This window comes from Rhinolophus sinicus, chromosome 4 (genome assembly GCF_057876585.1).
Source record: "Rhinolophus sinicus isolate RSI-liver-muscle chromosome 4, RSI-T2T, whole genome shotgun sequence".
Taxonomy (NCBI): domain Eukaryota; kingdom Metazoa; phylum Chordata; class Mammalia; order Chiroptera; family Rhinolophidae; genus Rhinolophus; species Rhinolophus sinicus.
The window spans coordinates 116,853,509-116,866,247 of record NC_142504.1 but is presented as its reverse complement, the minus strand read 5'-3'; the positions used below and the strand labels follow the sequence as shown (position 1 = coordinate 116,866,247).

Genomic DNA, 12,739 nt, shown 5'->3' with positions numbered 1-12,739 from the left:
TTGACTTTGAAATAAACTCCTGGGGAAAAAATATGCATGAGAAAAACAGGCATGAGATCTCTCTAAAATACTAACCGGAAAACAGTTCCACATCTTACGTATTTTCTCAAAAACGTGCCTTACATAAATCTGATGATCACTTTGTTAAAAATGTGTCTCCTTGTGAGTTATGAATATTCTTCTGCAAAGAGGAAAATCCATGTGAAGAACAGAAATCCACTTCTACTTTTTTGAGTCTTGTACTAACTCGAGTGTCTCTTGCGCATAAATGGTGTTAAGAGTTTAGAAGTCAGAGAACACTCGATATCATTGTGAAACTCAGATCTACATTTCCTTAAACATGACAATGGGCTGGGGAGCACAAAATATTGTCCTAAAGCAGTGTTCCCTAGTTCAGTGCTGAAATTGGATAGACAATGGCAAGTCCTCATTTGAACAGGTTTCCAGGTCCCCAGGTCACATGGTCAGAGGATAAGAGGCAGTTTGATGTGCTGCACCTTCAGGCCGCAGGCTGGTGTGCACGTGCGTGGGGGCAAAATGACAGCGGGTATGTGCGGGAAAGGGCATCTGACTTCCCTTCTCTGAAAGGATGATTTTGTTTTAATCGCATGCCATTCTATGGACCTGCCCACATCTGCATCACCCATCGGAGGGGACCCTCCATGCACTGATCTATAAACTACACCCATCGGGGTTCAGTCTCTGTGGGAAGGTGTTTCATCCTTTCAGGTTAGTTAAGCACTGCAACCCACAGAAGTGGGTCCCAGGCAGGAACTTTCCAAAGGGACCTACAGCACCAGGACTTGTCTGACCCGCCCCTGGTGAGAACAGCCGAGGACAGAGAGGACCTTGCAGCAGCTGCAGGCAGCGTGCCTGCCACTGAGCAATGTTCTCGTTTTTGAACTTGGAAGCTCTTCAAACAGACCTTGCAAGGGGAAGCTGTCATTGCCTGAACTTCACAGAGGAAAAGCAAAACATTAAATATTAAAGTTCTTTTCTGTTAAAAATTATCTGAACCTGAAATTAATTCATATGCCAAACTTTCTTAAATATTTAAGAAAAAAAAATTAATCACACTTCCTAACTTCATTTTTTTATTTATTGTTATTCCAAAACAGATATGCTAGGATGAGATATTTCTAAAAATACAGTTATCTATTCTCAAAATCCTGGTTGTGCAGAAGGCTTCTAGAAATTTCATCAGAAGACTGTTTATCAACCACTAAAATATAAAGATCAGCCTGTACTCCACTGAAGATCCAAGTGAAATTATATCTTTACAAAACTTGATATTTTCAAGGAATGTTTTGCAAAGAAGCAGCTTTTATAATTAGGAAGTAAATCAAGATAATACAATAATGTCTTGTGTTTGCCTGCTAATAAATTCAGAAAACTCACAAAATTAATTATTGGCAGGTTTTCTTTTTTTTCTTTTTCTGTAACCAAAATAAAAGTAGGCTTTCAACTCACCTGGTAAGGCCTTTTGCTTAAACAGGCAGTTCACCAATACAGTTCAGTGAACTATACTTTCTGTGCAATTAGGAATTAAACAAACCCCTTTTAGAGACCGTCCTGAGATGACATTTAATGCCAAAACCAAAATAAATAAACAAGAACAAAATTTGTAAAATTCCAATAATTGCAACTTTGCGGATATTTGTTCACCAGAATTAATCAACACTTCTAAAATATTTTAATACAAAATTATAAAAGAAAGTGCATTAAAAGCAGAACCTTTAAAACTCTGGCAAAATTACAATTATTTTGAATACACTGACGACAGCCAGGTATACACGCCAACATTCAGGAAAACCTCAGGATATATATAACAAGTCCAGTATCACAAGGATAAGTCAAATAAGGCTTTTTTCCCTTAAAAAAATATACAATACACAAAGCAGTTTGAAAAAAAAGTAATATTATTTAACAGTTTTCTGACTTAAATATTTTCACATAACAAAAGTTTTTATATCACCATCGATATTACTTATATACATATCCGAAAGTGAACAAGAACAAAAAATCAAAGATGCCCTTTCAAAAAATAACAGTGAAATGTCTCTATTTTCAGGAATCTGAAACGAGCTCCTCTCTTAATATACAAAATCCATACAATATTTATAATAAAACTGCTCTCTCGTGAAACCAGGGAGGCAATGAGAGAAAATAAAGGCAATTATTTTTCTGGAAAACACAAACAAAACAACCCCAGCTCTATGTTACAAGGAAAAGAGATCCATTTATTAACAAAATGAAGAGAATACTGATCTGAAGTGCTCGTGGAGGTAAGAACTCTGACGCTCTCTGTAACTGGGTCAGTGCTTGTATTTACAAAATATACTGCTCAGCCAGAGGCCCACATACCTGTGTATGTACATATGCATTTATATAGAGAACATATAAATATCTTGGGGTGGGGGTCACACGAAGGACGGACGCTCCATCTTTGGAATGCTGTGGGAAGGACACACATCCCGCCCCAGCACGGGGTGGGTTTCGTTTGGGACGTTGAACGTGGCACCATTGATGATAGATACTAAAGAATTCCCTGAAATAAAAACCACACGTGCTTATGCACGAGGGGACGATCGTGGGGCCATGTGGGTTCCCACCCTGCAATACAGACGCACGTCTTGCTCACGAGGGGTGAGGGGCTTCAGCTCCCCTGAGCCCCGTCTGCAGCGTGCGGCTCCCGCTGTCTGCAGGGGTCTGACCCAGGAACCCCAGTGCCTGCTGTCAAGGCCGGAGCAGCATCACACGGCCTTTCATCCTCGTCCATGTTGGGCTTACTGTCCCCCATGTTTACGCTCCAGATGCTGTCTTCTTGTAACTAATGATTAGGTGTTTGTAATGGAGAGAGAATTGGTCCAGCCATCTCTCACGGTTTTAGTTCTACTAACTTACCGTTGACTAAAAAGAGTCAATTTCTACTGATTTCAAAACGCACAGAGAAAAGAATGGAAACAACTTCCCTGTGTGTTCTAACATTTTTTCTGGACTTCATGCACTTTATCTTATGGTTGTTTTGTAAGCTGTGCTTCTTATAACAGAAAGCACGAAGGAAAACCTATCTGGCCGTTTTCAGGCCACGCCTGTCTTTGCTAATACAAAGGAATCCCACCACAAGGCCAGTCAGGCTGTTAACCTTCCGACTAGATGCACTGGCCACGGGCGAAGGCGGAGCTACCGGCTGGAGTACCTGAGTTCCGTGATCTGCAGACGAACCACAACGGCGTCTTTACACCCCCAGTTTCTTTCCTGTAAATCTCTGAAACACAATGATTCTTTAGATAATTTTAGAGCTAAAAAACTATCGTGGTAACATGTTTGACATGTGAAGCTTCCCAACAGAAACCCCAAGCGCTCTGCTCTGCAGTTACTCTGGAGCCCCCCGCCCCTGACGGTCCCTGCGGGGGGGTCAGAACACATGGGCCAGCGCCTGCCACTCGCTCGCGGCCTCGGGCACCACCTCCTCCAGGTGCAGCGTTTGGCTCAGCTCCTCGCCTCCCTGTTCCTGGCGGCCGGCGGATGCCTGCAAAGTTCCTGCAGTGTAGACACACAAGCACAGTTTCAGATGGCCAGCAGCACAAAATGAGTCACACAAAATAGACAAGAAATTTCTACACTGACGTGCTTTCCACCCCAATGAGAAGAGTAATTGCAGCGGCAGATTCAACAATTCCGTCGGCAACACCAGCTGTTACCGGAACACCGGCACAGCGGCTCACCTGCATTCTGCCCGCTCCCGCTCCTGGAAAGGCTCTATTAACACAGCCCCGGGGAGAGGGTACCCATCACAACCTCCCCTCACAGACACTGGAGCATTCCGACATCTGTGTGGGGACAGCAGGGGCCCGCAATGGCAATAGCAAGTCATTGGGGACGCACGCAGGCCTGTCTGTGGGTCCACACCTTGCTCTGCACCTGCTGTCTGGGCTCTGACCCCAGCACCAGGCCCCTGCACCGCGACATGGCCTGCCTGCATGCTGCGGGAAAGTGGACAGGACACGGCACTGACCACCTGGGGGTCACACACTCACTGCTTGGGGACATACCAGATGCTGGCCACTCGGCCGGTGCTGGCTGCTCACAGGGTGAGCCCCGCCCCCTGCCCCGCACCTGTGCAGCTGTGCGCCCGCCTCATATGCAGCTTCATGTTGCTCTTCTGGGTAAAGCCCAGGGCGCAGACGCCGCAGCGGTAGGGCCGCTCGCCTGTGTGCTTCTTCATGTGTACCTGCAGCGCGCTCTTCTGGTTGAACGCCTTCTCGCAGACAGCGCAGGGGAAGGGCCGCTCTCCTGGGGACAACGCGGCTGCCTCAGTGCCAGGACATGGCAAGGGAGGATGTCTGCAAATGTCCCTCCTGCCACTCTCAGCCAGATCGCACACTCATACGGTCCTAGCAAACCCACTCCATGGTGACACACAGGGCAAAACTAACCCAAAGCTGCTCAAAGGCCTAGAAGCATCCAGAAATTAACAGAGAGCACAGATGGTTTAGACAAAGTGTGACACACTTGGGCACTAAAGCAACGACTTTGAGGACCTGAGAAGACAAAATCTGCTTAACTCAAAGCAGGATTCATACAATACTTTAAAAAATGTCACTTCATTGCTTTCAAGTCAGTACAGAAACTGAAAAATGGAAGGGAATGACGTCTGCCGGGAGCTTACCCCAGGAACACCCACTGGGCGCCCACTTCCGGGATCCGGTGCTGCGTTCACCCTCCCGGGCTGGCAGGCTGCCTCCCCTCGCTGTTCCTCACCCACCTCTGAGCCCCCAGGGACCGAGTCCTGGCCTGTCCCAGGGCCTGGCACCAGTCTCTCCCCTTGGCCTAAAAGGCAGGATCCCGTGTGCTCTGCTGGGCTGCATCCTGGTCCCCTCACATGAACCTGGCTGGACTATGCGCCAGTCAGCACTCCAGGAGCACCCGCCCCTCACCCTCCCAGGATGTCCCTCGGTGTCAGGCTAAGTCTGTTCCCCCTGCCAGCCACTGGCCACGACAAATCCCTGAGGCTGTGACACTGAGGACAGCACACCGGTGACTGTGGCACGTGGAGAAAAAGCGCAGGCACAGATGTGATGAAGGTCACAGAGGACTCGGGCTGAGGACAAAGGGTACGTAAGCTGGTGGGCTGGCTCCATCCACGTGCACCTGACAGGCGCAGGGCTCAGGCGGGAGAGAAGCTGGACAGACGAGAAGCTGGCAAGGGCCTTTGCTGGTTTGAGGACAGAGCCCCACGTGAGCAGGGGTGGGCCGCACGCACAGCCAGCAACGTCACAGTGACGTGTGCACAGTGGTATTTCCAAACCCTTCATATGCATCTATTTATTATAAAAGGCAGTTTCTCTCTTATAATTACATCCCGAATAAATACGAGTGACAGCATGGTTGTTTTTCACTCAAAAGCTACTTGCTGAAGACCCAGTGAGTGCTGCATTTGCTGACATTGCTGAGAATGCGTGAGCCCCAGGGCCGGGCAAGGGCTGTGACTGTGACGGGGAGTGCTCTGCTGGCAGCAGCAGGAGGACCCTGGCGTCGGTGGGGGTGCCAGGGTGTCCACACTGACATCGAGAGGCGAGTCAGAGGTGGCTGGGCAAAGGGAGGGAGGGCTGTGGAAAAGGTGACAAGCAAAGGAAACTCTGACAAGGGCAGGGTGATGACAGGGTGGTCTTCCCTGGGCCGGGATGCTGCAGGGACCAGGACGTGGATGATGAGGGCTGGACGGGTCACAGGAAGGACATGGGGTGGCACACTTGTCTCTGGGTTTCGGTGACACTGCTGAGTGAACACAGGGCTGCAGGGCCCGCAGGGAGACCAGACCAGGAGGGGGCCAGCGTCAGGGCCATGGGGCAGAGCAGAGCTCTGGGCAGAGGCAGCCTGCAGGGTCCCCGGAACGTGATGGTGCTGCAGGGGTCATGAGCCGCTGCGACAGACGAGGGCTGAGGGTGAGGTCACAGAGGTGGGCAAGGGGCAGAGGGAGAAGGGGGCTGGCCTCTTCGTTTTGTTGGTGTTTTCTCTGAGATGAAGGCCTTGGGCAGACTTAGGCAAAGACAGGAAGCCAGTGAGGAAAAGTCCGGAGACACAGGAAGGGGCAGGGTGAAGCCCCGCGAGGCCCGAGCATGTGTGGTCAGGGCTGCGGGCCGAGCAGCAGCCTTTGCCTGCCAGCTTCCATTTCCAATAGTCATGATGTAAAGAGCACACTTTCTACTTGACCTGATGGAAAGGTAAGGATACGTGGAACGCGTGGTGCCTGCTTTCTAAATACACGCCTGCCGTGCGTGGACGTCCCTGAAAACGCTCTTCGCTCACTCACTTGCAGGTCGCTGCAAGGGGTCCTAACCCACAATCCCACTGCTTACGTTACCTGTGTGGATGCGGCTGTGTCGCTCCAGCTGGCTTGGTTTGGCAAATGCCTTCTCACAAGTGTCACATTTAAACACTCTCGGCTTCTGGGAACTTAAAGACGGGCCAGCTTGGTGTGTCTGCATATGCTCCTATTAAACAGTCCACAGAAATGAAGAGACACTTAAGATCATAAAGCAACTTTACAGACTTGGCAGTAAAGTTAGAACAACAGGGGATTCAGGTCAGTGGCAACTGGAACAAGAGGCTGGTCTCTGACTGGCTTTTCCGCGAGTGCTCCTTGGTTAGCCTGCAGGGCGGTGGAGCACAGCGGGAGGGGCCGGGCCTGGGCGTGGCGGGGAGATGAGCCCAGGCCGCTGAGCCAGCGTCTGGGTAACCGTAGGGAGCCAGGCGCCTGGGCCATCTCATAGGGGCAGTTCCTCAGACCTCCCTTGTTGTGGATGACCTTGACAGTTTTCAAGAGGACCGTTCAGGAGCTTGTGGGCCGTCCCTCAGCTGAGACTTGTCTGACATTTTTCTCATGATTAGACCAGGGGTATGGGTGTCGGGCGGCAGAGGCCGTTCCATCCGATAATGTCAGGAACAACCGCAACACACTTCCTGACTGCTGATACTGACCTGGTCACCTGGCTGCAGTCGGGGGGCGTTAGTGTGTGTTCACCCCGCCCCGTGGGCACTCCAGAGAAAGATGGGAGTGAGTCTGCAGCTCACACCTAAGGAGTGGGGACAGCCGCGTGCACAGAAGTCCCCTGCCCGGGAGACTGGTCTCTTCTTGCGCATTTAGTGATTTATTCCATCCGCCAGTTACAGCAGTAAGAATTCACAGAGATTTATTTTGTACTGTGGGTTATAACCCAATGCTACTTGATTTTCTTGCTCTAATTGTCCAGCTTTGGCCACTAGGAGCTCTTTCCGTTGACTCCTGTGTCCCTTTGACATATTCCTGTTACCGTGTGTGTGTGTGTAACACTTCCTTATTTATTTTCTGGCACAACATAATTTTTTTTAATCCCCAATTTCTGAAGGTCATCAAGAAAAAGTAATTTATAGGTATCAAAATGCCAGATTTAGTCTTTACAATATCCTTACCATTTCAGAATGTTTAAGGTATGCCGTATACATAATAAGTACTGTATAGTATCTAAAAATCTTAAGAAATTTCTTTATTTTCATTTACTGCCTCTTCACAAGCATTTACTCTGTCAGACAATACTGCCGTAGCTATAATTTCTGTCCTCCCTACTACAAGTTAAGCATGATGCTAAGCAAGCACTTTACATTCCTCCAATGACCATGCAGCGTAAGCACTGATCCTCTATTTGCACATCTGGACACTGAAGCTGCAGACACTGTGTGCGTGACCACGTCGTGGAGGTTCCAGCGGCAGCCAAATTCAAGCCGAGGTGGGATGGGGAAGGCTCAGTCGTAAGCGGTGCACACACACCAGCTGAGAAGGGCCCGTTTAGTATTTGGGATTTGAAAAACGAAGCTGAGGTGTCTTCCAACTATGCTAATGCCAGGGCCCCTGCACTCAGAGAGCTGGGCAGGAAGAACTGGCGGCCCTGCCGCTGTCGGCCTGGACACAGGCCCTCTCGGCTGGTTTGCTACTGACTGACTCTGTCAGAGGTTGGAGGAAGGAACTGTGGGACTACCTCATGATTGGCTTACGATGTTTTCGGTACCCAAGAAGCAGCCAAGGGCGCAGTCACACGTCCCCACCGAGCAGGCGCTTCCCTACGGGTCATGGAAATCCCTCAGAGCTCGCCCCCATTCCTTCGCTTGCTGGGTGGGTGTCTCACCCTTAGGTCAGGCACTCAGGTGCTGCTCAACGTCTGCAGGCACCAGCAGTGCTGTGGTGAACAGCCCTGCCTGCAAGTATTTTTGTACGGATTCCTGGTGGGTGCAGGCAGGGTCTGGTTAGCTGTCTGTCACCTCGCTCCCCTACACAAAGGTGCGCCAACCTGCAGGCTCACCAGCAGTGACGGGGCTTCCAGTTTCCCCACAGCCCCGCCAACAGCTGCTGGCAGGTTTTTAACATTTGCCCCCCTGATAGGTGAGAAACGGTGTCTCAATGTCATTTTAATTTGCATCAGACCCTGACTAAGAATTGCACATGGATATGCAATCTGCTAATAATGTCCACCCCACAGGCCTAATAAAACTAAAACGACCACTACATACACTTACCTCCATTGAGCTTTCCCTCAAAACACCTGCCCAGTAACACTGTGACTAAGGGTGGCGGCCCGCTGAGTGTCCGAGGTGGCGTGGCCGGTGGCATACCTACCTTGAGGTGGGTGGCACGCTTGAAGGCCTTCCTGCACGCGGGGCACACGTGGATGCGCTCCCGGCCGTGTGCGGCCTTGCTGTGCTGCAGCAGCATGGCAGACGACGCGAAGGTGCGGCCACACTCCAGGCACTGGTGCAGCCGGCCCTCCTTCTCGGGCTGGCTGCCCTGGGCCAGGCTGGCAGAGACGTCAGTTACCTGGAGTGGATCAGATCAGTGACTTTACTGACTGGAGCAGTCTGCAAACTGACAGGTGACAAATGACAGAGGAAACATACTAACACGGCCACGTCCAGCCCACAGTGTGTCACCAGCACGGCGCACACCACTCTGGGATGCCTCAGGGGCCCTGACTGAGCAGGGTTCAGACAACAGGATGCTGTCACCTGCACAACAGCGCCCCCCGCTGCAAATCCAGTGTGAACACTACTGGCTCGGCCACTCTGGGCCTGTTTCCTCACCTGGGAAACAGTAACCAATCACAGTACCTGCCTGTCAGGGCGCGGTGGCGCTTAAACGAGGTGACGCAGAAAAGGTGTGGGAGCAGTGCCTGGCATGCAGCAACAATCAGGAAATGCTCTTACGCAGCTGCTTTGCGCTTAGACAAGTGTAAACAATAGAGGGGGGGGGGGAATGCCATCCTTCCTCAGCAAACTGCACTACAACGATACTTTGGGGCAGGAGGTGTTTCAGCTTTTGATTGGATTAAAGCAGTCTCCCAAACTTTGGGTCTTTCAAGTCATTTTAATGGGGTGCCATTACCACCCTAAAAATAAATAAATAAAGCAGAGGGACTTTATTACTCAGCTTTATAAACAACAGAGTTCAGTTTTGCAGATGAAATTTTCTATGTGATGACTTAGTGAAAGAAAACTACAAACAATTATAAAGAAAATACATGGAATTTGTCAATTATTTCCAATTTATCAAATACTTTCTCATAATACTAGAATATACAGAAATGGATAAAATTTAAAGAAAAAAACAAGAAGAACAGGTTTCTACAGGTTCTCTAATATTAGTAATCAGTGCTGTGATAAAGAATGGAATGAAAAAAAGGAATAAAATAGAAAAGAGCAGAAGAGCACAGATAATACAGATATGTCGCATGTCATAAGGGCAGGAATTACTTTCGTGACGCCTGTGTCAGGCACGCATGTGTCCATAAGTGTCTGGGTGGGTAAAAAAAAGAAACAAAAGAACACGTGTGTTCAGGACACTGAGTAAAACATATAATACTTCTTGTAAGTCAAAGAAAGTTTGAAAACCACTGGAATAAGTGATACTCCAGGGTGCAGATAAAAATCACGATTAAAACAAAGGGCACATAAGGAAAGACAGTAACTGTAACAAACCCTGGGGTCCAGGTGCTAATATTCTCATTAATGCTTTCAAATACTCATCGGCAGTCGTTACACTAAAATACACCCGGAAAACTGCTGCCGACTCTCACGTTCCTTTCACGACAAATGAGCATTCGCAATCTGTGTGCGTTCACTGTCACCACGAGTGTCACAGGTTGTGCTGAGTCCTCTGAGTCCCCCCAGCGCATCACTGAACTTGAGTGTGGTCTTGGGGACCCTAAGACGAGGAAGATTAAAGAAACTAAAACTCAGCTAGTTACTTAGGCCAGATTGGGGGACATTCCAGTGCTGGCCATGTCTAATGTCTCTGTGGAAAAGTCCTTGCCCACTGAATGGCACTGAGTAATTTCCTTAAAACTTATTTGGTAAAACTACTTATGCATAAGATTTAGTGCTTCTTCCATTAAGAGATTATTACCTGCTCTTTACTTCTAACTGTGAAAAGTTTTAAGGAAAGAGCTTTTAGACTTCTATGTCTAGAACTGTCATTTACTAAATGTGTTGGTCTCCCAAAACGTGTTTTTAAGAAGAAACACTAGTCAAACGACAACAGGTCACACACACGCATCTGTATGTGGATATGAACAGAACAGCAAGATGTAAAGAACCAGCAAAGGTACCTCAAGGAAACCTACCAAAAGAACTAAAAGCAAAGGGCCGTCGGAGATCTGGTCAGCAGGCAAATATCAGACGACACTAACAATCTACAACCAGGTGGACACATTACTCGTTCTACCTCTCATTCTGTGGCACTAAGTCCCTACCCACCGAGACACAAACCACACGCGAGTGAAAGGCACCAGCCCTTTAGTTCAAGCACGCAGCCCTGACCCCCATCACACCCGCTCTTCACTCAGGACGCAAGGCAGGACGTCCTCAGAAGAGCCCCAGGCCCCCGAGCCAGGCAGCCAGGTGCACCCCTGACCCTGCATCTCCATCTAGGTTTCTAGAAAGCCACCCACGGTGGTGGGTGAACATGTACCCTGTACCTGGTAGGTGATCTCCTCGCAGGTCGCCGACGACGGCTGTGACGTGTGACTCACTAGGATGACCTGGGGTGAGGCTGCTCCTCCGGGACCCGAGAGGGAGGGGTCGGTGAGCAAGGCTGGGAACTGCTGGCCCTGGCGGAGAGGAACGGTATAAATCCAGTGATAATGCAGACCTTCACGGCGGCGGTCACCATGGAAAATGAGTGGCAGGTCCTCCAGGGCAGCAGAGCATCACTGGGTGACTCAGCAATTCCACGGAGAAGCCACATGCGCTGGGTGCCTTGCACGTGAATGTCAGAAGGGGACCCACAGGGCCCACGAACCGGAGCTGGAGGGACAGTCGTGGTGCAGCTGTGGCGCACCACTATCCAAGGACAGAAAGGACCCACACGTGACACACGCTGCAACACAGAAGAGCCTTGCGAACAGTGCACTGAGTGAGAGAGGACGTGGCAAGGGCCACCTGTGCTGAAATGTCCACAACAGGCAGAGTCACAGAGGAAGGCTCAGTGGCTGGAGGGACAGCAGCAGCTGGGGTGGGCCTGGGCCCAGGGGACACGGGAGTGACTGCTAATGTACGGATTTCTTTTCAGGGTCACACAATGGCCTAAAATCAGATATGGTGATGGCAGCACAACTGTGTAAATATAGTAAAGACCATTAAATTGTACACTTGAAATAAATGGGTGAACTTTATGGTTTGTAAATTATACCTCAATACAGTTATTTTATATTCGTATATGTATATGTATATAGGTGTGTGTATACATACACACACACACACACACACACACACACACAAGGGGTACCAAACCAATGTAGACAAGTGGACACTTTGGTCAGCGTTGCTCAAGCAGTAGTTCAGCGTAATCAGAAGTGTCCGGATGCTGATGGGAACCACTTTGAGCACCTCTTGTAACTGCAGAAGTCAAATGTGACTTGTATTCATCTTTTGCTATCGATATATATTGAGTACTACAATTGTAATAGTTTTCCTTTCTTAAAATGTGTATTTTTTTGGCACCGTGTGTGTGTGTGTGTGTGTACAAAGAATGTTTACTTGTTTAAAAACACACACAATTTTGCTATACAATACGAAGCTACCTTCAAGCTTACTACCACGCCAGCATCCCTTTGTCTACTGACTGTGAACCTGAGACAAAGAGCGAGTGGATGTGCTGGGGTGGAGTTGGGGGGGGGTGGGCAGAGGAAGCTCAGTGAAGTGACCCTCCTATGGCTGCAAGCACTGACTCTACGTAAATAAGACAGTACAGAATCGGCACTGCTGCAATTGAAGCTGATTCTAAACACATCTTCCACAAAACGCAAACACTCGAAATACGTGAACTTGAACAGTGAACATCAGGCCTGATGGAGAGGGGCGAGGGTCACCAGGCACACCTGGGCTGACCACTGAGCCTGTGGCCCATGCTCTTGGGGCCCTGCGGCTAAAGGTGAGGCGTTCCTTGATGTCTTCAGAAGAAGAACACAAGCTGCCTTCCAACAGGAAAGGTGAAGAACTGGGGGCGGGGAGAGGAAGGAAACCAGGACTGAGACGGCTCTAACAACACCTCATCCATCAGAGAACTTCCTGTGGGAAAGGCACCACCTGAGGCACAGAGGGAGACAGGGCCAGCCAAGGGCAGCCTGAGGGACCCCTGTGGGGAGGGGCACGGCGATGTCTTACGTCGGTGACAACACCTGCTTGACACTGTGCTACAGCTTTGCAAGAG

The 12,739-nt window shown here is 49.4% G+C and overlaps 1 protein-coding gene across 5 annotated transcripts in view; it reads right to left on the bottom strand.

The window, feature by feature from the left end:
• Positions 1–1,081: 1,081 nt before the first annotated feature.
• The window catches only part of ZNF236 (zinc finger protein 236), an 89,328-nt gene continuing 77,670 nt past the window's right edge, over positions 1,082–12,739 (bottom strand). For all 5 annotated transcript variants that reach the window (XM_074339816.2, XM_074339815.2, XM_088798059.1 and 2 more), the window contains 5 exons: positions 11,007–11,138; positions 8,654–8,851; positions 6,368–6,497; positions 4,120–4,296; positions 1,082–3,543 (listed from right to left, as the gene is read on the bottom strand). In XM_074339816.2, the coding sequence (XP_074195917.1) occupies positions 3,419–3,543; positions 4,120–4,296; positions 6,368–6,497; positions 8,654–8,851; positions 11,007–11,138 (762 nt within the window). In that variant the 3' untranslated portion in view covers positions 1,082–3,418. The remainder of the gene's footprint in view (positions 3,544–4,119; positions 4,297–6,367; positions 6,498–8,653; positions 8,852–11,006; positions 11,139–12,739) is intronic.